The 27,365-nt window shown below is 40.6% G+C and overlaps 1 protein-coding gene across 11 annotated transcripts in view; it reads left to right on the forward strand.

Annotated features, from left to right (window-relative positions):
- The window catches only part of auts2a (activator of transcription and developmental regulator AUTS2 a), a 436,359-nt gene that overhangs the window by 82,133 nt on the left and 326,861 nt on the right, over nt 1-27,365 (forward strand). For all 11 annotated transcript variants that reach the window (XM_036143442.1, XM_036143441.1, XM_036143446.1 and 8 more), the window contains exon 3: nt 9,537-9,743. In XM_036143442.1, coding sequence (XP_035999335.1) covers nt 9,537-9,743 — 207 coding nt within the window. The remainder of the gene's footprint in view (nt 1-9,536; nt 9,744-27,365) is intronic.

The raw sequence follows: 27,365 nt of genomic DNA on the forward strand, positions 1-27,365 counted from the left end.
GCAATGTGGCAATAAAAATTGATATCTTAATGCCAAATAGAGCTCGATAGATTATACTTTCACAAGTGGAGCAAACAGCTTTCGCCATAATGCTCCGCTTGATTTGTGCGTGTAAATAGCTTTATTGTGATTCCTGCAGGGAGAATTTCAAATTATATGGACACTACAATGGAGTGTATGAGAGTAAAAGAAAAACAAGAAGAGAAAAATAAAAGAGAAAGAAGAGGTGAAAGAAAGAAGAGATAAAAGGAAGAGAATGATAAAATGTCCTCTGTCTGCTCCATCACCTGGAAAGAGACACAAAAAGAACAGCACAACCAACAGACATAAAGCAACAGATACAATCGTGTAACACCTTGATACCATTGCTAAATCATATGTATTATTATTTAAGCTGACATGTGTAATGTGATACCTAAAAAAGAAATTAAAAGAAAGTAAATAAATTATAGCCTTTCTGTATATAAGTGAACATTTAATCCCTGGGACCTAGCACCTGTGGGAGTTTGTGAGAGTGCACTAGTTTAGGTGAAAATTATCCAGAAGGAAATAGCTTGATAGTGATTGTGGAGAACCGAAGACCCACCTTCCCCGAGCACAGAGGCAGGGGTCAGGGGACCCATAACCCCGGACTCCCAAAGGGGCCCCCAAAGCAGTGCGCCCGAGAGGGGCCTTCACAGGAAATCTACAACCCCCCCCGGGGAAAGAGGAGAGACGACCCCGAGGAAATACCCCAGCCACCGCAATGCTGACGCCCCCAAGAGCCGCGGGGACGAGCCAGTGGGCTCCGCCGGCAGCCGGCCGTGCTGAAGTGGTCCTGGCCTTGGGCCCTGGGGGCCAGAGGCCCCAGGGGCGCCCCGCCCCCACGGCAGGGGCCCCAGCCGCCCCCCGGGGGGCCAGGCCCTGCGAAGTCACCGCCGGGAATGGGCCGGCGCCCACCCGGGAACCCGCCCCAAACCCGAGGACCGTCAACGCGCCAGAGGGCCAAGGCGCCCGCCAACGCAGCGGAGGAGGGCAGGACATGGGGGGGATGGGCTCCGCACCTATCGGAGACTTGAGATGATCTTGGGAGAGGGAGCGGACCGGACCCGAACCTGGAAAAAAAAAAAAAAAAAAAAAAATCATTCACACCATCCCTCCCTTGTGCCCCACTCGCCACACACAGACACAAAAAAGAAAAAAAAAAAAAAAAAAACCACAATTCAACAATACGACTGCCTGTGCCCGACCCCCGGCCCCGGACCAGACGCCCCCCAAATAGGGGGGGCCGACACGACCCGTACGGGCCGTCCGACCAGAGCCCCCCCTCACCCATTATATACCTAATAAACCCCCTCCCACCCCGACCTTACCCTAGCCACCCCTGCCCCCCATCCCTTCCTGGGGAGAGCAGAGGCGTATCGTGATCTTAAGAGATTCCTTATAGTTATATATATATATATATATATATATATATATATATATATATTTTTTTTTTTTTTTTTATTGTTACGACCCCAAAGGTCTAGGGGTCCAGGGGAGGTAACATAAAAAGCCAACACAAAAGTGTATGAGAAAATTTTTTTACAATTTATTGATAAGTTGGCTATAAAAACAAAAATGATGGAAACAATAAGTACACTACCGAAAAGGAAAGGACATGATCTAATGACAAAAGAAACCCAAAGATGACTTAAGGCAACAAGAACTAAGGTGTTGATGCTGGAAACAGCCACAAGACAAAACCACAAGACAAAACCTAAACATCAAACTAGTAACACAACCAGGAATTGAGAGGCTAAAACCGAGTGCCACGGCAAATTGCCAGACGAGTGACACAGCCTCCAATAGTCAGGTTAAACGAGTGTTACAGTAAAACAAAAAAACATCACAACAAACAAAACACAACCGGCAGTGTGGCAAGCTGCTCTAGAACACAGCTGCCCTGATTGCATGGGAGAGCTGAGTTTAAATAAGGAGGGCTCTCCATGGATTGGTGAGGCAATCAGGCGAGTGTCCAATCCAGAATGAGGATGATGGTAGAAGGAAGTGGCTGAGGGTAAACGAGGAGGAGACTTCAGGATGTTTGCAAGTTTCCACAGTGGCACCAGCTGGCAAGAAGATGCAACAACATCTGCAAACATATTAGAAAGAAAAACAAAACAGACAAAAAGGCCACTGGCCGTAACTATATATATATATATATATATATATATATATATATATATATATATATATATATATATATATATATATATATTAGGGCTGGGCAAGTTAACGCGTTAATTTCGCGTTAATTCATTAGACTATTAACGGCGATATTTATTTTATCGCGCATTAACGCATGTTGCTCATATGCTTTCAGTCAGTGTCAGTCAGCACGCGCTGACTGCAGCGCGCTTTCACGGCAGCACTCTCCCGCCCCCCCCCCCCCCCCTCTCGTACATGGCTCAGCGGCGCCAGCCAATCAGCACACAGGCTCAGCCTGGCCCGCCCACTCAGCTCTCACACAAACTTAATACACAAGTTTTTGTGCTGAGAGAGACCACAGCAGCGAAAAAGCATGAACAGAGGAAGTAGCACCGTTTGGCTTTATTTTAATACCGTAAATGAAATCAAGCTGTATGTTTTGTAAAAAGCCGGTTCATTTCAGTGGAAACACAACAAATTTCTCTAAGCACGTGAAAAAACATGAAAACGTCGAGCCCCAGAAACGGAGAGAGGAGACGAAACTTCTCTCATTGCCCCGACAGACCCACAGACGTCACTGACTGAGGCGTTTCAGTCCTCCATGGAACATGCAGGTAGATCAGTGGATGGATGGATGGATGGATGGATGGATGGATGGATGGATGGATGTTACCGGAGCCCACACATAACATGTAATTAAGACCTTGAAAGAACCCAGTACATATATTAAAAAGTGTTATTTAAGATAAGATAACATTAGCTAATCCTTTTTTTATCCCACGACGGGGAAATTTATAGGATTAAAGCAACAGGCAGGTGCACACAACACAGTGAAAATCACATAAGGATTGAAATATATAAGAGGTGGATTAGCGAAAAAACACTGAACATAACATTATTATTATTATTATTATTATTATTATTATTATTATTATTATTTAATTGTAATAATAAAATAAAAACCACAAAACCCAAAAGGTCAACAGTTTCATGATACATCAAGCTTAGGGACTGGCTAATATAGAGCAGGTCAAAAAAGGCCATATTTTGGCTGCAGTGCTTGCTGTTCTCTTATGAAGAAAAGATCAACTAGTGCACTAAATTCAATAGATGGGTTGAAAATATCCAGTATAAAATAAGTGCTACAAATGTTACAACACTTTTGTTCATATGGCAGCAGAACATTAAAATAAAAGTGCTCTTTACACTACTTTTGAATTCATTCTTGGAGTTTGTAAATACAATGCGATTCTTGGAGTTTGTAAATACTTCTTGGAGTTTGTAAATACAATGCGATTAATCGCGATTAATCGCGATTAATCAGGGCGATTAATCGCGATTAAATATTTTAATCGTTGCCCAGCCCTAATATATATATATATATATATATATATATATACATATATATATATATATATATATATATATATATATATATATATATATATATATATATATATATATATATATACACATATATATATATATATATATATATATATATATATATAAATAAATAAATGGGTAGATAACATCAATGTTGGTGTAGCCATAAAGACTGCGTACCTCTTATATGTGATAAGAGGGTATAAACACACCCCAACAGCTCAGACGTCGCCCAGTCAAACAAGGTCTGCATCAAATATTGAGGAACCATGACAAATGGGCTACAGGAACACAAAGGCAATATACTCGAGAAGACTATTGGAATATTAGTCAACATGAAAAGACTGTGGGAAACACGGTATACCAGTATTGATACTGAAACATGGAAATGATACCCACAGTCTAGACTAATAGTGAAACAGCTACATCCACAAACAGCAGCTGCTTTTACAGTTAGAGATCCAAAAGATAGTTTTACAACTAGAACAAGGGGAAACTAAGACACACAGTCAGATAGGGGTACCAAGCCCCAATGATGCAAGAACAATTGAATGGGAGACTGAAGAGATACACGAAGGAGATAGAAGCCAGAAGAATAAACACACTGTTCTCCACTGAAATAGCTAAAGTGTACTCCCAGTTTACTCCCAGTGGCAAGGTAATAAAAATGATGCACAGTGCCTAATGGATCTAAGAGCAGACCGCAATAATCGCTCTGAGTCCAGTAAACATTGCAATGGCAGACATCTAACAAAGACTCTCAGGTAAGAAGAACTAGACAGTACCAGGCCCAGATATGATCCATGTCTACTGGCTGAAGATGCTAACTTCTCTCCATGACACAAATGAACGAACTGCTGATGAATGAGACCCACCCTGAATGGCTGACAGAGGGCAGAACAGTCCTAATAATGAAAGACCTCCCAGAAGAGCACGGCCCCCGCCAACTATTGGCCAATAACCTGTCTCTCCACAACATGGAAGCTCCTGTCAGGCATCATAGCAGCTAAAATAAGTGGGCACATGGATCATCACATGACAGAGGCCCAGAAAGGCATAGGTGGACACAGCAATGGAGCTGCTGGTTGACAGAACAGTCGACCTAGACTGCAAAAGCAGACAAACAAACCTATGCACTGCATGGATTGATTACAAGAAAGCCTATGATTCAATGCCACACACATGGATCCAGGAAAGCCTGAAGCTGTACAAGGTCAACAGCACTCTGAGAACCTTCGAGCCAATTGCACAAATCTCCATTAAATGTGGAATGTACAAAGGAGTTGCTCTGTCCCCTCTGCTGTTCTGCATAGGCCTGAACCCCCTCAGCCAAATAATCAACCAGCCTGGCTATGGATACCGACTCAAAAATGGGGCCACTGTCAGCCACCTCCTGTACATGAATGATATCAAGCTGTATGCTAAGAGTGAGCGAGACACTGACCCGCTGATCCACACCACCAAGCTCTACAGCAGGGACATCGGAATGTCATTGAGGCAGGAGAAATGTGGCTGGATGGTAAAAAAGAGAGGGAAGGTAATCCACGCAGAGGGGATTGTACTCCCAGAAGGGAGAATAACAGATGTTGAGGAAAGCTATAAGCATCTTGGAATACCCGTAAGCAAATGGCAGCCATGAAGAGGGTACAAGAAAAGCAGCAACAAGTAAGGCAAGTTCTGAGAAGTCAGCTCAATGGCAAGAACAGAAACCATCCAGCATCTAACAGCAGGGTGTAAGATACTAGCAAGGAGGGAATACATGGAACGCCATAACCAAGTGGCTGGTATTGCGTACAGAAACATCTGTTCAGAATACCAACTGGAGACCCCCAGGTCAAAGTGAGAGTCACCTTCCAAAGTGGGGGAGAATGGCAGAGCTAAGACTCTGTGGGACTTCCAGATACAAACAGACAAAATGGTAATGGACAACCAACCAGACATTGTGATCATTGATAAGCAGCAGAGGACAGCCATTGTGACCAATATGGCCATCCTGAGTGATGGAAACATCAAGAAAAAAGAGCATGAGAAACTGAAGAACTATAAAAGGCTCAGGGAAGAATTAGAAAGAGCCTGGAAGGTGAAGACAACAGTAGTGTCTGTGGTCATTGGAGCACTCGGGGCAGTAAGCCACACCTGGAGAAACATCAGACATCTCACTCCAGAGGAGCGCAATCTTAGGAAGAGCTAAAATCCCCAGAAGAACCCTCAAGCTCCCAGGCCTCTGGTAGAGGACCCGAGCTTGAGAAATGGAGAGCCACCCACCCTGATCAGGAGTATGAGGGGTGGGTCAGAGAAGGGTATATGTATATATATATATATATATATATATATATATATATATATATATATATAAAAACATAACAAGCGTATTGGTCTGTGATTTTGAGGCTGAACAGTTGATGTAATATTAGCAGCGTTGCTAAAACATTCCTAGGATTCATGTTTCATTTTTCCCTCTTGCAGAAATAAAAACACAGATTTTGTTTTAAAGAAATGCTCATTCTTCTCCTGTAGATAGATTGTGAAGCATATTTAACTCCGATAAGCTGGCTTGCAGCACTGTTAATGTACTGCACTCATTTCAAAGTGTTTTCAGTTTTTGTGCATATGTTCTAAAAACATTTCATATTGTAGACACGTTGTGTCTTTTTCTGTGGTGGATGAGACACTGGGATGCCCTAGACATCTGGACACAAGGAAGCCATGGGCATGTCTGCTGACCTTAAATCTAATTACATTTCTCTGCATTTAGTTTAATTGGAAAGATAATTAAAATCTGTCTGTTCTGGCATTGTAAATTGTTGGTGCTGAGTGAATCGTTTGACAGCACCACTTTGTAAAAATGTTATAATACACTGCAATCAGAATTTTGTCTTGAAATTTTTCATTGAACAGAACATAGATATTGTTCATAATTTATTCTAAGCAATCAGATACTTAACTTAGAACAATGATGAAGACAGACAAAATGGAAGCTCTTTCTTAGCCCCATCATAAGTTTGCTCCTATTCTCTGTACTGACAATGCATGTCATGTTGCATTATTTGCCTAGGATGAGAGTGGGCGGAAGGGCAAACAAGATTACTTGTTTTTCTATGAGTGAATCGAGGCTTTCAGAAATGATTTCACAAGCCCGTTTTAGTAGCACGCCTTTCAAGCTCATTTTATTCCATATTTTTTCATGACAGCAGTTATACTGGTGAAATAATGCTCCACAGACACACAAAGCATTTTTCAGGGTGGTCTGTCAGTGCATAACTGCTGCTTTTTGAGCTGTGGAGGATTTATTCTGTGCAGTGTACAATGGAACATTTGCTGTGATTTCATTCCTTATATGTACTGTCTGCCAACTCTGAAGCTTACTTTGCTCTGTGTGCTATAACTCCTGGACTAAAGGTAGGATTTGATCGGACACAGGTCATCTCTTTTTTTCGCCAGTCCAAGAAATAAAAAACAAATCTGTGCAAGTGTCAGTTATGGTAAAAGCATGTTTAATGTATTGGCAAATCAGAAGCAAAATCCCTTTGAAAAAGCTCCTATTTTACAAATCTGTGAAGACCAAAATCAAACACAATTCTTATCAAAAAGAAAATCAAGGTAAAACAATTGGAAGTATTATTGTAAAACTGTTTTATTTGTTCCAAAATTGCTCATGTTAAATCTTTCCACGTGACGTTTGAAAGAAACTGCCAAAGTAAATAGTTATTACACATGCTATATAATATGTTTATTGCAAAATACAAGGAAGCATTTGCTTTAAAATGTTTTGTACTTTGTAAAACACTAAACCCCTACGTAACATAATGAAACACTGCAGATGCGTAGTATTGGTATAAAAAGCTGGTATCTAAAAATTTAAAAGGTGGGTCTTAAGGTGATAAAATAAAAAAAAACATTTTTGGGAAATCAGCTCTGTAGAGTATGTGTGCCATTTTTAGTTCACTTCCACTGCCGTTTTTATGTGTTTCAGGATGAGGAGTGTAAAATTGTATCACATTTGATGTGACTTCTTCTGGGTTTTAGTTATTTCTTTCCAACACTTCATGATGTGAAGTTCAATATGAAAGTTCAATACTCAAGTGTTCAAAGCTAAATTATCTGAATTATTTGGTAAGTTGATCGGATGATTGTCAGTTGGAGCCACTCCAAACACTTAGTGCTTGGAGTGGCTCCAACCAGAGTCACAAAACCAAGAGTTTAGTGACTCTTGATCAGCATAGACAGAGCACATGCATTGTGTAGTATGATATAAAGTAATGTTTTTGGGTCACTGCTTCAACATTTAAAATAAACAGTTGTTACAGCAAAGTTGTGTTCACATCAAACACGAATGGCGCCATAATGTAGCCACTTTTGCTTGCTGTCGCTGATATTATTGTCGGCCCTTCGCACAGCAGGGAACAGCAATTGCACAGTGGGCAACAAGCCCGGAAAACAGTAGTACAATGGGGCTATCTGCCTCTCCGGCCTCCTTATTCACTTTTCTCCAGGCTTGCTATTTTCTGGACTTGTCTCAGTAGTAATAATTGGTTGAGTCATGCAACACAGGCCACCCGCAGATTGCCATTATCAGTTTTTATTCCAAGTTGAAAACAGCTTCGTCTCCGCTGCACTCCTTCACCCCACAGTTCCTAATTTACTGAGATTGAGATTTTTCATCTCAAACAACTGTTGCTTTGCTTTAATCACCAAATCTTGTGTTTTGCATAGCTAGAATTGCCTCTGTGGCCTAGCTTAGCATCACTTTATGTCACGTCGCTGCTGTATTGCACCTTAGCTTATCTAGATAAAAATGTCCTCATGTTCCATAAATATGGAAATGACTTTTCTCATCTATAAATTCCATATAGTATGCATGATATGTTGTTTGTTTCTCTTCAAATAGGTCAGATAGGTTTAAACAAATATTATAGAGAAGAAACAATAAAGATGGTTATTTGAAATGTAAAGGTTGCTGACATGGAGAATGTTGATCTTTACCTAAACTCTGAGATTTATAAATAAATAAATAAATAAATTAAATAAAAAAATAAATAATAATAATAATAATAAAGAAAACTCTGAAATTTCCAAAAAGTTGCCTGCATTTCAGGTTTTAGTACATCTCGTCACAGAGGTCAAATGTTCAATGGAATAACAAATATCACCTTTCCTATGCTACATCCATCCAATCCTGCTATCATGCTAAAGTGGGTTATAAAGTAAAAAAAATACAGCCTCTTCTAACTATATTGTGCTTCATATAAGAGATTTCTGATGCTCAGCTAACTTTGAGTCTTCTTTATGATTTGATAACGTCCACATTGAAGTGTTTGGTAGTGATGACCTGGTAGCATAAGTATGGTGTCTTTATTTATTAGATAAATATTGAATTTTTGTGGGCCGATCAAGGGAATACTGTACAATTCCGGTCAGGAGTAAATTTTTCTTTTGTCTGTGGGGACAGCTGTGGGCAAACTATTATTGCCCTCAGTTTAACCATTGCTCACTGTAGCCAAACAAACGGTGTTAAACTATTGTAAATCCCAAGTGCATCTTTGGAATCAGTTTCCCCTGTTCATTCTCTGGTTTAAATGCAGCTGGAGTCTCTTTTTTTTTTTTTTTTTTTTACAAACAATGGCTGATGAAAGGGAAAATTGATTTGTTGAAACATTTGGTGCTCCTGGTCTTTGTAGAAGAAAGCCCTCCCCTCTGGATCTAAAGCTGTTCTGCACCATAAACTTATTTCAGAACAAATTGTCTGACGCTTATTGGAGAGATTGCTTTTATGTCAAGTTGTTGTTTCTTTTTCAGTTTTCTTCCTGCTGTCAGGCGAAGGAACAAACTGGTTCCTCCAATATAGAAAAATGAAACACCAAATGATTGCAGGGTCTTCAAAGGACATTTTTATGACTGCTATATGCTGTCAAACATATTACCCTGGTGGAGACTCAATTGTCGTTTTTATAACTTAGCTTTTTGCTCTTGTTTCTTTGCAGAAGAACATGACATTGACGCCCCAGGAGAGCAGAAACAGCCTGGCGGGCCCCCTAAGCAAGAAAAAGCCTCCCAAACTCCCTAATGGCTTAAGCCTGGAGTCTTGGAAGAACCATCAGCACCAGTCGTCAGACCAGGAGAACAATCCCCGTCTAGCACACACACAGGGGAAGAAGAAGAAGAAACACCTGAAGAAGAAGCGCACAATGGTAAACTAAACCTTTTATGTTGACAGAATGTAAATTTCCCAAAGTTGGCTTATGTTCTTGGCATTATTTTTGCTATCATCAGTTCCAAAGCTACATGTTTGAGCTCTACGTTTTACTTCATTTTGGGTAACACAGTGTTTCCCCTCTTACGATGAGCTGTTTTGGATGATAACATTAATTGTCTTTCGTCCTGAAGCACTAATATGATACTAATATTGCTGTTATGGCCAATAACTGATATTTATCGACATTATATATTTAATATACTGCCCTAAAATGCTTTCCATACTGATGTGGAATGGGTAATGGGCCAGTAACCAAATGATGCCACATTATTTAATGGAAATGGAAATGATGAACCCACAGAGGGAAATCACAGATAAAATGAAACTGCAAAACTGATGTGGCGGGCTTGTTCAATTTTCTAAAATGTCAACTGCAGCAACTGAAATTGGTCCTTGGTAGTTTGTATGGGCCCCATGTCCTTGCATGCATGCCTGATGACATCGGGGCATGCTGCTTATGCGATGACGGATTGTGTCCTGGGGAATCTCCTCCAAAATCTCGACCAGGGCATCTCTGAGCTCCTGGACAGTCTGGGGTGCAACCTGGTGGCGAACATAAGGTTCCAAAGATGTTGTATTGGATTTAGGCAGGTGTTCTTTTATGTTAGCAAGGTAGCACCACCAATGTTGGTGTTTTTTGTAAAAAGCCAGCCTACTAGAGGTCGTCAGTCCATAAGGCCACATTCCTGAAGTCTGTTTCTAATGGTTTGGTCAGAATCATTCACTCCAGTGGCCTGCTAGAGGTCACTTTGTAGGGGTCTGGCAGTACTCATCCAGTTCCTCCTTGCACAAAGGAGCAGATACCAGTCCTGCTGATGTGTTAAGGACCTCAGATGGCCCTGTCCAGCTCTCCTAGTGCTGGAATCTCCTCTTGAGACCAGGTATTGTCAAAGTTATGAGGAGCGTAAAAATGTCTGAGGCCTCAACCTGCAAAACCATACCTGTTTATTTAAATTTTCATACCCTTTTGACGGTGAAAAACAACCACACTGTGGACATTGCTTTTCAGTTTGTTTCATGCATCTCTATTCTCCAGAATCTTGTGATTTACTCATAAAACCTCTTCAGATGTTGACAAGGGCTTTCTCTAGAAGAATTCATTTCTTCTTTGACTCTGTAATTATAAACTGTGTTGAGAAGCTGCTGTATTGATTTCACTGAGCACATGTTGTTCATACACTTTTCTTACCCTCTGGAGCATTGACTGTGGTGACAGCCACGCTGCATGTCTGTGCTTTCCACTGGTCCTAGAAATATTGTTCAATCCATTTGTATGTAATTCTCTCAACTCTTGATACCCCTTTAACTTTTAACATTTTGTCACATCATAAGCACAAATCTCTATGTTTCTATAAGGGTTTTAGAACAACATAAAGTAGTGCATTTCTAATGAACATGATACATGATTTAAATTTCACTTAAAATAATCTAAATATTGATAATGTGGGATGTGAAGCTGTTTCCAGTACATAGAACCAGCTTTTGTTACAATCACCGCTGCACATTTCTTACGGCAAGGTTATTTTTGGATATATATCGAACCCGGGAACATCGGTTATAAATTCTTGCCACAGATTCTCAGTACTGACTGCAATGTGTCAGTCTCGCTGTAGTCCCGGGTATCTCTAGAAACTGAAAAACATCCTTTCCAGTAATATTAGTATAGAGTTAATTGTTATTTTGGATCATATTGTGCAGCTGTATATATTTCCTAAATACCATCACATAAACCTATCATAGCATATTAAAGTAACAGGGTCCAATTAAATGAATGGGGTCAAAGTGATTTCATGTATGGCTTCTAAACGAGAGTATACAAATGAGTCTGTGTTTTTTTTATTTTTTTTATGAGCAGCAAAGTAACAAGGTCGCTAATAAATATTTACATTACCCAGGGGCAGTGGTAAATCTCTGCCAGCAATGACTCTTGCAGCCTTTCCTACACTTCCATACAGTATGTGTGCACACAGTGCCACAAACACACGGAGCCTTTGAGGTTAAGCTCTGTTATCTCCCTGGACGAGGGTCACTCTACTTCAGCTGTAAATTCAAGGACAGTGAGTTCCTGCAGGGCAAGCAGGCATGAGCAGAGAGAACAGGTACAGGCACCACCATACGGTTACACACATTGTGTATGAATAACTTTAGGTAAAATAGGCTCCAACACTGAACCTCCGTCTGCCTCTGATCCTATGGCATGCACAGTCTGATTCCCTGCTAAGCCAGGCTATCTCAGATTTTTTGACATGTTGAAAAATATTCATGATATGAATGTTGTGCCTTAGCTGCAGCATGTTTAGCGCACACACACATTGCTGTTCCATATTTTACACATGTGCTACTCAAATATTTGATCAAATACCTGATAATAACATGACTTAGTTTCGTGCTGCACTATACAGGAAGTCTGTGCTAAAGATCTCCCTTAGGCATGCCAGATGCTTGGAGTAGGACTGAAGGAATTCAGTCTGACTTAATAGTGACCCAAATACGTCCGAGTTCTCAGGACTAGATGTTTCTAAAAATTAGACCTAATTTGTTTATATTTGACATGAAACACATTTTTAAAAGTGCCAACATCAATGACAAGCTTGATTTTTATTATTCAATTTTTTTTATGTTATACTAATTATAATTGTGGTCTGAACTTTTTATGTATCTAGCAGTTGTGCAAATCACTGCCCTTTGGTGCGAATATTGGTTGTCCCACATGCCAGTCATTCTTACGTAACACCAGTGTCCATGCTCATACCTTGTTAGTTTCCGCTTGCTGGCTGTGCATGCGTACTTCTAGTGTTTATGTACCCAGTAAGCTTTGCGGTTAGCGTCGGTGTTAGTGGTTCATTGTAGCTCCACTGCTCTCACCGCATACCTTGAACATGGCTGAAAGACGCAAGAAGTAAACCACGTACAAGTTTATGAGAAGAAGAGGAAGGTCTCAGTAGAAAGAAATAAGACCAGAGTGGATTTGGGAGATTTTTTCACACGATCCCCCTGAGGACTGGAAGAGCGGATAAGATGGTCTTGCGAATTGCAGTTATTCAAAAAGGATTTGTGAAAGTGCTATGATTGTGTCCTTCAAGGCATTTTCTGGGAATTGCATAGCAGGAATGCTGTTAAGGGCTACCCTGTCCTTGTATATCTGGAACAAAGGTCCATGGTTTGAAATCAGAATGAGAATGGTATCTGGTACAAACATTTTCTTCAGTTCTGTGTGGTCACGATTACTAAAGTTTAGTTAGTTTAGTGATTCTGAGCAAGAACATTTAAATAGTGGCAATAAATGCAAGGCAAGGCAAATTTATTTGTATAGCACATTTCAGTACAGAGACAATGCAAAATGCTTTACATGATTAAACTATAGGAAAATAAAACAGAATAAAAGCAAGCAGGAATAAAATGCAGAAACAAAATAGAACATGAGAAAATAAAAATTAAAAGCAAACAAGTAAAAACAGTTGGAATACAAAGTAAACTAATTATATTTCAGTTATACAGTTCAATTCAGTCGAAGGCAATCCTAAACAAATGTGTTTTTAATCTTGATTTAAAGGAACTCAGGCTTTCAGCACTTTTAAAGTTTTCTGGAAGTTTGTTCTAGATAAGTGGAGCATAGGAACTAAATGCTGCTTCTCCGTGTTTGGTTCTGGCTCTAGGTATGCAGAGTAGGCTGGAGCCAGAAGACCTTAGTGGTCTGGAGGGTTGATACACTGATAACAAGTCTGTAATGTATTTAGGTTCTAAGCCATTCAGGAATTTATAAACTAACAGAAGGATTTTAAAGTCTATTCTCTGAGATACAGGGAGCCAGTGTAAGGACTTTAGAACTGGGGTGATGTGCTCTACTTTCTTAGTCTTAGTGAGGACGCGGGCAGCAGCGTTCTGGATCAGCTGCAGCTGTCTGATCCACTTTTTAGGCAGGCCTGTGAAAACACCATTGCAGTAATCAATTGGACTAAAAATAAACGCATGGATTAATTTGTCCAGATCCTGTTGAGACATTAGTCCTTTAATCATGGAAATGTTCTGGTGGTAGAAAGCCGACCTTGTAATAGTCTTTAGATGGTTTCGGAGGTTTTGGTTCAGGTCTGAGTCTATCACTACACCCAGATTTCGAGCCTGATCAGTGGTTTTTAGCTGAAGCAGCTGAAGCTGTGTGCTGATTTTTGATCTCTCCTCTATTGGTCCAAAGAATATTACTTCAGTTTTGTTTTTATTCAATTGAAGACAATTTTGGCACATCCAGGCATTGATTTCTTCTAGGCATTTACTCAGTGCTTGAACTGGTTCATAGTCACCTGGTGACATGGTGATGTAGAGCTGTGTGTCGTTTACATAGTTATGGTAGCTGATGTTGTTGTTTTTTATGATCTGAGCTAAGGGGGAGCATGTAGATATTGAAGAGGAGGGTACCCAGGATGGACCCTTGGGGAACACCACATGTAATTTTTGTCGTCTGGGATGTAAAGTTACCTACTGATACAAAAAAGTCCCTGTCCTTTAAGTAGGATTTAAACCAGTTGAGAGCTGTACCAGAAAACCCAACCCAAGCAGCTAAGAACTGAACACACCTTGTTTTCAGTGGTATATAAGTTAAGTAATTAAACAAAACACAAATACTAAGCAGTTAAACTCTCAATTTCATCAAGAACACATTCCCTTTTAAACAGTGTTAATATTTTTAACAAAATGATTCCTTTCCTTGTTGGCAAAATTGGGACCCTGCAGTTGCCACTTAATATGACTCACCATAAATAAAAGAACCCATAGCTGACTGAATTAGTGCGTAATCTGAATTAGGCACTTTTCCACCTCAAAACATCCATTGAGGTTGTTCAAGCATCTGATTAGGACGTCTCCTGGGTGCTCCATTCTAGTCTGGGATTTTGATCTTTAAAATGCATGCACAGAGCCTTCTATTTTCAAACATGACAACAATTACCCTCAATTCTTCTCGCCATCTTCATCCACTCCCACTCATTTCACTGAATAAACAAGTAATAATTCTTCAAAATGTTAACAGGCGGAACATTCTTCTCTCTCACCAGTGAGAGCTCTCCAATTTGCGATGGTACATTTTAACCCTAAGTAAATAATACCCCTTTTTAATTATGTTAAATATGGTTTTGATGACCTAATTTGTCAGACTGTTAGTTATTACTTTGAAAGATTTTTTTTGTGTCTTTCAATATCCATATTGACCCGTGAACCCTGATGCTCACTGCAAGATTTATCTGTCATATTTAATGGCATCTGCATAATTGAAAAGATCATCATCTGGGCCTCCTGCCACCCCCTTTTTTGTTCTCAGAGCTAACCAGTGGAGTTATTATCTTTTCTTTGGCTTCACTGAGAATAAATCATAAGCTATTGTCCTTATTCAAGGTTACATTATAAATATCAGAAGGCTCTATCAAGGTTTAATTCTCCGTTTTGGAAAAGTCTGGAGACATGGTACCTGTTATCAGCATTCTCATACTCTGAAGGAGAATGTAAGAAGAGAAGAAAAGGGAAACATGTTTTGTTGAATAAAGGAAGAGGTATGTTTCCATCATTTTGATTCCTCTCCCAGCAGAGCTCACAGATTGCAGCTGCTGTTTTCTTCTTTGTATGATTTTTTTCTCTTTGGTACTGACCTAGTGTGCTGATCTATGAGATATTGTGGGCTGTAAATGTTGCCTCCCATCTGAGTTTACACCTATTTCTGGAAAATAAACTCAGGTAGAGGATATACGTAAATATTTATTGGAGGGCAGTTATAAAGTAAATATCACAAGCAGTTTCTCTCTGCTATTGATGTCATTTTGTTATTGTCTTGTCTCTAGTGTCATATTACAGATTTTAGGACTGTTTTCCTTGAGGCAATCATCTTAGACCTTAAAGGTCATGGAGTGTTGAATTAAACTTATATCAGTTTGTTTTTATTTGCTTATCAAATGCGCAGGTTTTTAATCAAAACTATATTTATATTCTTTAAGGCAGCAACTAACGATTATGTTAATAAGCGATTAATCGGTCGATTATTTTTACGATTAAAAAAAACAAAAAAACAAAACAATTTTAGCTAATAAGCACACAAAAACAAAATTGCTACTTAGGTGTCCTGTTACCATAATATTAGGTAAAAAATGTGTTTGCTTCAAATAAAGAAGTTTATGTTGACTAGATTGTAAGTCAATCGTTTAATAGTCAATGTTGTCTATATGAACAGCACTTTAACACAACAAAAGTGAAGCTGTAAAACTGGGATGTCAAATGCGGTTTGGTTGAACCTCACTCTTGTTCTGGTGCACCTAGGGAAAAAATGGGCATAATAATGCAACCAGCGCAGAAACATCACTTCTGACAAATATACCACCAGCCCATTTCAGACTGTTTCAGCACAAGCTGTATTTTATGTAAATACTACATGCTACATTTGTCCTTGTACATATTTTTCTTCCAAGGACATTTGCTCTATAATTTTTTTTCAAATATTTATTTGAATACTTTTTATTTCTTCTGAGGGTTTTTAGTTTGGGTCTGCCTCTTATTCTGAGTGTCTCACCAAAATTTCATTATGGTTACAGAACAACAATAAAGACTCTTAAAAATGTAGGTTAAATGGGGCTGCAGAGCTGTGCAGCACAGAACATTTTGGGATGATCAGAATTTCCTCCCGTTCTCTCAACAGCAACAGCATGAGTTGCTGAGCCTGTAGCGTTATTATGGATAGCAATAACACCCAAACCACTCTCAGAACCTGGTGTGGGTCCAACAGAACAGTCAGAACCAACACACCTCCACGTTTGTTGTTGTTTTTCACCACATGAGAAGGTACAAAACTTCTGCGGTTGTTTTATGGAAATTCAACTCTGCTAATGTCAGAGAGTTTCTACTTTGAATAAAGCTTGGTGCGAGTAAAAGCACGTCATTATCACATTGTTTGATTTTGAGCTCATATAAACAGTGCATTCGAAATGCTTTCTTTCCTTTTAATTCAAATAAATTTGAATCTGATCTGGGGCCCGTTTGCGAAAGAATGGCCCATGTACCCTAATTATAAAGCTGCTACTCTGAGTAGTTCTACCTGACTCTGTCTGAGTAGGTGGTGTCAGTCAGGTAACTAAGCTGAGCGTCCTATCAACCCTGAGTTAAGCATCAGCATAACGTGATTCCCCATGGCAACGACAGGAAACAAAAAGCCTAGAAGTGCGCATTTCCCACAAGTTGAATTAGAAATCTTTAATGAAGGAATATGGAGAATATGAAGAGAATAGGAACTAACAAAAAGAAACAATACTGTTGCTGCTGAAAAGCGAGTTAGTGGCAGAGAATTAATGAAAAAAGTCAATGCATGAGTGATATGAGAGTTATTTGACAGAGAATTAAAAATGTATTCTCACACCTCTCTCTGCGTTTGGTGTTCAACACCCAAAAAAAGGGGGGGGGGGCATTGATTACATATCAAGGTGCAACTCAACAAGCATAAAGGATGTGGCAGCAAATCAAGATGAAGTATGAAAATGCAGTTTAATCAGGTACAGTTATAAGTTATTCTTATATTTAACCTTAACCAACAAAAGCATTTTTTGGCTATATTCAACATATGTAGTTAATGATGGGATGGTGTGAGTTATTGAAATAACTGATATGTCTTTTGACAGACTTTGCTTCACCCATCTTTCTAAAAATGAGTGGATACTGATTTTCTTATAGGTATATAATTTGTGCCATCCTCAATTTATATTAATCATATAGGCTATATTTATAATTTAACTTGAAGTAAAGCTGGCGTTATTTGAGTGAAGTAATGTGCCATAGCCTTGATTGGGGGATTGTTGGGGGGAAATATATGAAAGGAAAATTAGAACTGGAAGTCTCAATGTTTGATTCTGAATGAATTATTGCATTCATTCTGTGTAGTTCTTCTATTAATCGTGTGGGTCTTTATGGAACAACAGCCCGTTCACAGCCCATGAGCCAAACGCTGTCGACGTCTCCATGCCTTGAAACGGAACAAACGTTAGCTATTGTAACGACTTACCCTGCTGTTGAGTTCCCACTGCCCTCCTCAATGACTCCATGTTGTTTCAGCTCCTGTATCACTGTGGTGCTCTCGTGCCATGACAAATCTCACATGTTACTTGTCTTTTGGTTTTGTGAAGCGCGACGTGTTCCCTATCCTTTGAGGACTTTGTCTGTGTTGTAATTTGTAGAATTTACCACAAAAATGCTAATTTGATTATGGCGCCTCTGCTCTGCCTCCGCTTAGCTTCGTTTACATCGCTCTGCAGACAATCAGCCAGCCAGCACTGACGACCTCATGCAGGTGGGGTAAATGGCTCCGCGATGGGGCGAGAGACAGATTAATCGTGCGACACAACGAATCGATGATGAAATCTGTTGCTAACACTTATAATTGTCGATTTTTATCGATTTTATCAGTTGTTGTTGTAGCCCTAATATTCTTTTCATATTTCATGACTTTCATGACACATGTGTGCTATGTTCCTTTACAAAAACAGGAAGACACCATGAAATGATGAGCTGAACAGCCATAACATTATGACCATCTACTGTATAATAGTGTGTTGGGGTCCACCTGTTGCGTCATGGACTACACTAGGCCCTAGAAGGTGTGCTGTGATATTTGGCACCAAGAAGTTAGCAGCAGGTCCTTTAAGCTCTGAAAGTTGTGAGGTGGGACCTCCATAATTAATCTCACCACAGATGCTCAGTTGGATTCAGTTGAGCATATGTGGTGAATTTGAAAGCCAAGTCAACACCTCAAACTCATTGTTGAACTGCTTTGTCACACGGTGCAGTGTTTTGCTGAAAGAGAACATGGCCATTAGCAGGAGTGTCAAACTCAATCCTCAAGGGCCGGTGTCCTGCAGATTTTATTTGTCTTTGCTTCAGTTTACCAGAGTCTCATTAGCAGGACTCTGGAGAACTTGGCTCCATCCGAATATATCTAAATATAGATCCTAGCTCCTGTTCCTAGGTTCTGCTCCTTAAATTTTTAACGAGGTCAACAGTAAGAACATTAAAATGGGTTGGAAAGCAGCTTCGGACTGCTGTGCCGATTTCGGGCTGCCTTTAACTCATACATTGTTATGCAAAGGAAACACACATCGATGATTCTAGTCAAATCCAGGCCTGTAGCCTTCTGAAAATGAACTACAAAGTACGTGCTCTCTTCTTTCTGGACATTTTCCTTAACTTCTGTGAGGTGGTCTGTGGTTATATCTCAGGTCACGCAAAGGATTTTGGGATTCCTTAAAGCTCCTTAGCTCTGGTAAGGGACATCGCAAGGTTCCTATGCTAAATTATCTGTGAGAGGAAGCATACAGGCTCCTTTTCCTACCTCCTTTCTTAATGACTGCATGGAATGCTGACACACTTCTGCTTTGGCTAAAGAGTCCGTACCCAAAATAAGTATTCGGATGGAGCCCTTGACTGCATAATTAGGAGGTAATTTAGCCATTTCATTCAGGTGTTTTGGACCAGGGACACTTGTAAAAGTTGCAAGACATCAGCCCTTGAGAACTGTAGTATGACACTCACACCTCAGAACAATTTAGAGAGGCCAATTAACCTAACAGTCATGTTTTTGGACTGTGGGAGGAAGCTGGAGTACCTGGAGAGAATCCACGCATGCACAGGGAGAACATGCAAACACCATGCAGAAAGACCCACAGTCAGACTTGAACTCAGGACCTTCTTGCTGCAAGGCAACAGTGCTACCCACTGGACCACTGTGCAGCCAGGGAAGTGTAAGAAACAAGAAAGAATAGTGTCACCTGTTACACCTAATCAGTGTGTATGTACTGCACACCAAGATTTCGTCTTCAGTTGTTTTAATGAACCACAAGAGCTGCTTTCATGAGCATAAAAAGAAATTACAGACACAACTGTATCATGGGTTCATATAGCAAAACCAGAAGAAATTTTTATTTATTTGTATTCCTTTATTTAAAAATAATGCATCCGAAGACTTTGTGGCAAAGTTCACAGAAATATTGCACCTAAGTAGAATATATGGACATTGTTACCTTGGTAACAATGTCAGTTTGTGTTACAGCATCAGCAACAATAAGTTTGCACTCTCATTAGGGAAAAATATCCATTCTCTGTGCATCATGTAAATAGATGTTTTCCAGCTCTCTATCTCATAGGTTGCCTTGTTGTTCCCGATGAAGCTTTGTTCTGCTCACTGATGTTAGAGATGGGAGCTTGTGGTGGTTGCTGTTTTGCAGAGTTGCTCTGGTAAACAGAACATCGTGCTGTGAGGCCCATCTGCTCTCTGTAGTGGGGGAGCGAAGAGAAAAGAAATGTGGTGGATGAGCAAGGAGGGCTTAGGTTAGATCTCCCTCCTCTGTAGCCCTCATGTCTCAGTCCAACCACCAGCCTGTCTGTCTGCTGGCCATCCTTCTTGTTTGTCAACAGCTGAGGAGCAGAGATTTCTAAAAGAAATATGGATCAGTTGTTATCAGATGAGATGCTCCCTTGAGAAACTGGCTGAGAAGTTATGTAGAATAAATTAGTTTACAATTCTGGGTGAATGTTTGCCCACACTTCTTCTCAAAACGAGTTCAGAATGAGTTCCCTGGTTTCCTGCCATGGACCCATCTTTCAGATGTTTTTAAAGGGTTTAAGGTCAGAGCTTTGAATTAGCCCACTTTGTTAACTGGAACACTAGTGACCATTCACAATGAGTACATGCTCCTGTACGTGTCCGCTCCGTTCCAGACCACTGCCATGAGTCCATGAAAAGCACCGCCTACTACATCAATGGTTACTCCGTCTTCCTTCACTCTGAGTTCCTTGGAGACGTGCACGTATGTGAACGGAACGGAGCAGTCACGGAGAATGTGGAATTTGGAGGTAACATTACTATCTTAGAGGATTTTAACCAAATAGCAGGTGCCTTCTCCAAAAATTAACAACCTTAAGCTACCCAGAAATTTGCGTCTTCTCATCTGAAGAAGCTGAATGCCACCAAGAGAAAGTTTTTAGATCTGAATAAACAGATTTAGCTTCTTGGCCCCAGTGGCAAAGAATTCTGGTTTGATGTCAGGGTTTCAAACCTTCAACCTTAGTGCATGGTACATTTTGTTAAGCGGAGAGGTGGCAGTATCACGTTGAGGGTCCATGTCGCTGCATGTGATGCTGGTGTATTGCATAAAGTGGATAGAATAATAAAGGAGACAGCTCAAATGAACAGCTTGGTGGTTGAAACTTGGACAGTTTTGGGTGATGACCCAACATACCATGTTGGGTCATGTTCAAACTGACTTTGGAATGGATAAAGCAGACAAAGCCCAAGCCCCAACCTCAACTCTAATTCAATTAAATTAAATTCAATTCAATTCAATAAAATTGAATTGAATTTAATTTAATAAAGCAGACAAAGCCCAAGCCCCAACCTCAACTCTAATTAACAAAGGACACTTTCACTAAAGCTGGATGCGTAAAGCTGGATCTTTACCATGAAATTTTAGAATAATCACAGGGTGTTGTCGAGGACTACAAAAAGTGTGTAGTATCTCTGCAATGTACTAAACATGTACTAAACAACATGTATCTAATTATTAATGGTGGTGTATGTAAATATTTGAGCTTATACATGTCAATTTTTAACTTGAGTGGATGAAAGAAAATCCACAATAAATTAATGAAAACATGTGCACCAAGGCTCTGTTTTAAAAATCAATTAAGATGAATGTTTTTGGATTGCTCCAACAGAACTCCTGTTAATAGTTCAATTATCTCCTCAGCCCATCAGAAAGTCATGTAGGAGACCAGTTAATTTTAATCAGGTGTGTTCAACAAGGGGGAAACATCTAAAACATGCAGTACATCAACTCTCTGGGAGTAGAATTAGTCACCACTGCTCTTATCCTCTTTCTGTTTTTGCATTACTAGGAATGTCACCTTATTCAACGTAAATAAATCCAATGTTCCAGGGAAGTTAAATTTACCCATTTAACAAAGTAAAACATGCTTATGTATGAAGATATAATGGCATGGTGGATTTTGTTATTGACGGATATTCAGACTCTTTCTGTAATATTCAATTCAACCCTTCTATCTAATGACAAATAATTATATCCAGTGCTGAAAATAATGTTTTCTAAGGCAATCGGAGTGGTTTTCAACTCTGCAATTTAAGAAGCCTTCAAAGAGAGTTCTTAACCAGGCCAGCCAGTCAACTAAAGGGCTCTCAACTCTGGCTCCCTGAATATTTTTACTGCCTGGAAACTCACTCTGCCTGCTGTGATGGAGAAGTCCTGCCTCAAGACTGCCAGAGGCTGTGTTATTATCCAGCATCAGTCTCTTACCTACACTGAACTCTCACTTCAACCTGCTGGAGCCCGCATGTAATGAGATCACGCTAAAAGCACTAATGGCAGCTCTCAACGGCTGGCTTATTTGTGTGTGCATGTGTGTGTTTGTGTGCATGTGTGTGTGTGTTTTCCTGTGTTCTTTTGTAAATATTTGGACTGAAGCCATTTTTGTGTCAAGATGGAGGCAAACTTGCATGCATGTCAATCTCTATTAAAGGTGTTATGCAATGTTCAGCTCTTTCAGCTTTGTGGGTCACCCTTAATAAGCTTATCCTTTAAGCCAGTAGGAGATTTGAAGAAAAGCATTGTCCTGATTGTCAGATAAGATGCCAAATCCATCCTTTGGGGGATGATAACCGGCACCGTCACTGTCAATGTGGCACTTCATGCAGTGCCGTTGGATCAAATCACATCATTATGGCTTGGTCTGAGACTCAAGTCCATTATGTTTGAACATGCTTCTGCTACTCTGAGTTTGAAAGTGGTCTGTGTAAAAAAAAAAAAAATATATATATATATATATATATATATATATATATATGTATATATCAGTGTTGTAGTCAAGTCACTATGCCTCGAGTCCGAGTCCAGGTTCGAGTCACCAGTGTTCAAGTCCGAGTCAAGTCCAAGTCATAAAAAAAAAAATCAGAGTCGAGTCCGAGTCGAGTCACTATTGACGTGTGATGTATGACATGAAGCAGTAACATTCCATTGCACTAATAACTCTTTCGCTGTAGTTACCCTTGGTTTTACTCGGTAAAACTACCGCTTTTTCCAAGTCTAAGACGTCTCCTAACCATGGTTTTTAAACATTGTTGTTATGGAACGTGCAACAGCGACTCGAGGTACGCTGATAGCCCGCATATGAAGGATGTTAAAGCCGCAAGCGGCGTCGATCGGCCCTCGCAGCCAAGCGCACTCCGGCCTATTGGCCACCGCCGCGGTGCCGGCCGGCGGGCGGGGTTCGCACACCGCCGCGGTGCCGGCCGGCGGGCGGGGTTCGCACACCGCCGCGGCTCCGAGCGGCCGGCGGGGTTCGCGCACCGCTGCGGTGCCGGCCGGCGGGCGGTGTTCGCGCACCGCTGCGGTGCCGGCCGGCGGGCGGGGTCCGCCCGCCACCGCAGATGCTTTTACACATTTTCCTCGCCCGTCCACCGGGCGATTCCCACAAACGCGTTCGGCAGCCCTCCCCAAGACTCACAACAAATCTGGTGTGGATCGGTCGATGCAGCGAGGAGATACAGCCATTGGATAATGATAATGCATTTGGCCACCGGGCCGGACTAAATTGTTCGGCGGGCCGGAAAATTTATACCGATTCCTGGACGGTGACTACAAACAGAAAAAAAAAAACGGCCGATGACGGCATGAACACCAAGCAGGAGAAAAACATAGACTTACCTTCATATCAACTCGGCCCGTCTTTCCGAGCCCTCGGCACTCAATCCATCGTTTGAGCTGAACGTTGGTATGTTGTCCCACAGTTCTACCAGTAAAATGGGCACCTGGACATCCTCTTGTGAAAGTTTAACAGCTGTAAAGTCGGTCATATCGTTGTATATGTTGCATGTGTAACGGCTGGTTGCTACGTGCGCTCTCACACTGTTTGCCCTACCTTAGCGGCAAGGGGCGTTGCTCATGAGATGGTGACGTCACGTGCGCGGCACGACATTTAGATATTAAAATCATACACCAAATAATATTCTAATGACATATTAAAATTATAGCCTAATGATATAAAAAAAAGTTGAGTCTTTTTCTCAATTTCCGAGTCAGAATGATCTGAATGTAGGAGTCCGAGTCCAAGTTCGAGTCATCAGTGCTCAAGTCCAAGTCAAGTCACGAGTCTCTAAATTTAGCTAATGACTCGGACTCGAGTTCGAGTCTCGGACTCGAGTACTACAACACTGGTATATATATATAGATAGATAGATAGATAGATAGATAGATAGATAGATAGATAGATAGATAGATAGATAGATAGATAGATAGATAGATAGATAGATAGATCATACTGTGTGTGCAGGTAACATGTTTTCGTGCGCTGCTGGCCGATCATAACCGGCAAAGAACTGGTTGTAGGTGAAGGCGGGAGTTCCTTGGCCTCTAGTTATGGGGCGCTTTACAGGCACCGCTCGTGATCCCAAAACAGTAGAGTGACAGCAAGTTATGGATGTATTAGCGAGTTATGCTAAACAGGTAAAGCACTAAAAAGACTCTGAACATACAGCCGGAAAAGGACTGATCAAGGAAGGCTTTCCTCCCTGGCAGTGAGCTCCATTGAGACTGAGAGACTTTTAAAACTGAAGAAGATAAAGAGGACCTTTACTGGAAAGTTATCGATATTTTTGTGCATAAAGAGCGCAGCATGGACTTTATTTATAAGTAGAGGTAAGACAGCGATAATTATTCATGTTTTGTTTTTGTAATGAAATGTGCGTAATGTGGGTTATAGTTTTTGAATGTGTTATAAATGCAGAAATCCATCATAACTCATAAACTGTTACCAATCAAATGACAAATAATTTCGTTTTATTTCTTTTTTCATCAAAGAATCAATATTCTTTCCATGTCTCTTGGTGATTTGATTTGGCTCAATCAGTCTCCTTCAGCACTTTGCAATGAATTTACTCTGTAGAGTGTATTTATTTGTAAATCTGACTCTGATGACGTCAGTGCTCACCAGCTATGAACCCAACCGCACGTCACTGATATATATATATATATATATATATATATATATATATATATATATATATATATATATATATATATATATATATATATATATATATATGTGTGTGTGTGTGTGTGTGTGTGTGTGTGTGTGTGTGTGTGTGTAAAATCTCGCTCTTAGCGAAGGCAGACGCTTTTCTGTACCTCTCCTCACCTGCTTGCCTCTCTGTCTGCATGCTGTGTAACTCTCTCAGAGCCTTTTTCTGCAAATCAACAAAATCGAAAACTATGGATCTGATTGTCTGGTCGCTCAACACAATTGATCAAATTTTCTCAACGAGAAGAGCAAGCGCAGGGGAGCCGAGCTGTCCTGCAGGGACACATGCTGCCGGATACATCATGGACTCCCAGGGAGCTTGGAAGATGGTGTGTCTGTTTTGTCCATCGAGGACGTGGAAGATGTGTACATAACTTCAATTCAATTCAATTGAATGATAACAATCCTGTTATCATAAACTGGATTTATGATAACAGGATTTCTGCTTATTGGAGTTGGCAGCTACCTGATATATCGAGAAATACGGAAGATCTTGGCAGCAGTTCTGCCCATAGCAAGGCTGGCGGGAATTTGTGAGAGTTTAAACCGGGCTCGGAGCACCCAGGATCAGACGATTAGCAAACAACAGCGCAAGCTGGACGCCACACCTGGACAGTATCGCATGCCGGCTGGGGTTGAACTGAATGGTGGAAGGGTAAGACCTCAGGGAAGTTTCTTGCTCGATTTACGGCAGAAAGTCCAGCACATTTGGCTGTTTGGGACTTACCATGAAGACGAACAAGCAAAGACTTGAAGGTTGACTCAAATTCCATGGTCAGCCTGACACAAATCAATCTCCTCGTTATTGAATCTGGTGCCGTGATGGCCAGCCTTGGAGCTAGCTATCTCAAATTCTCCCGGATGTTTTGCCAACAAACCATCTAACCCCACCCGGACCTGCTTGAACAGTGCTCTTCTGAACTGCTGATAATATACCATCTAAGACTGGAGGGGGCCGGCTGGAGAGTCATGGGCCCATACTGACACTCACACATACATGAATATGGATGGTGATAAATACACCCCCCTGTGACTTACCACATTTGCTGTGCCTGATGTTTTCCCCCCTGGGACAGGAACTTAGGTTTGATGCATGCGTACGCGCTGCTCACTTGGGGTACTGCACTTGGATGCACCCCCCACGCACCTGAAAACCCTCCCACCTGACATATGTCTGCTTATGATGTTGTGCGTATATTATGATGTTGTGCGTATAATAAATAGAGAAATTCAATTGAATGTGATTCAAGGGCACTGCCTGTCATGTATCTGTATAACATATCACTTTTACCTGATGTGTGCAATCACAAAAACATGCTTGGATGCAATATTGACCATGATAATATTATTTTATGGTCATGAATATACTAATATACTGACCATAAGTTCAGTATATTTGGCCAATTAGATGGACACTTACTGCCCTTCTTGCACACCATAATATACAGTATTACATCAGCAATGCTCATAGAGTGTATACTGGTAAAGAAAAAAGAGTAAGAAAAGTCTGGGTGATTTAGATTCAATTTCGTCCTAGCTATTTAATTGAGTGTTGAGAAAGAGAGTCCATTTTGGATGCTCCTTTTTTCAGGGATCCCCACAACAACTCATTAGAAGTTGCCCTTTATGACACAGCCAGAATTCCAACCCAGGTCCCACAAGGGGGATGTTTCATACTTGCTTTAGACAACTGCTGGTCTCTCCAGTGTCTGCCTCGGCGCCCTGGGAGGGGGGTCTTTAGCTCCTCACAAGGACTATTGAGCATTTTTCTTATGAATGAACTTTACATATACAAGCACATTCTAACATATACCTAAAGGTATTTGGATCCGACTGGTTACATTTAAAATTCTAGAAAAGCCTAATGTTAGCTTTGGCTGCCACTAAATACATCTTGTATTAAATGATACTGCATTTTTTCAGTGGCGTTATCAAATGGTAAATGGTAAACAGTACTCTAACTAGTCCGACAACCCCAAAGCACTTTACAATACAATCAAAGGTATTGGTTATTTGTACCTGTGATACTTTTTAGCTGGTTTTGTTCTTTCTATCTCTCTTTCTGTAGGTGTAGAAGCAGACTCCGAGAATGTTATCTTTTTCCTCTGCTCTATTTTTATAAACTTTTCTCCTCCTTTTTTTTGTCTTTTACCTTTCTGTTTCTGTGTCCATTGAATTTGAAATAATCCCAAAATAATGTCCAATAAAAGATTTTGCATATGTATCAAGCGGAGCACTATAGCAAATGCAGGAATGTGAGCGTTACACTGCCAGACAAGACACAAAAAAATTCAATTAAAAAAACAATAATGTTGAGAGAGAGTGAGTCCCTTTTGGCTGTTCCCTTCTTCAGGGGTCCCCACAACAACTCATTACAACTTGCCATTCCTGACACAACCAGGATTCAAACCTGAGTCCCACAAGGGGGATTTTTGATAGTTGCCTTTGACAG

The sequence above is a fragment of the Fundulus heteroclitus genome, chromosome 11 (assembly GCF_011125445.2).
Source record: "Fundulus heteroclitus isolate FHET01 chromosome 11, MU-UCD_Fhet_4.1, whole genome shotgun sequence".
In the NCBI taxonomy this organism is placed as follows: Eukaryota; Metazoa; Chordata; class Actinopteri; order Cyprinodontiformes; family Fundulidae; genus Fundulus; species Fundulus heteroclitus.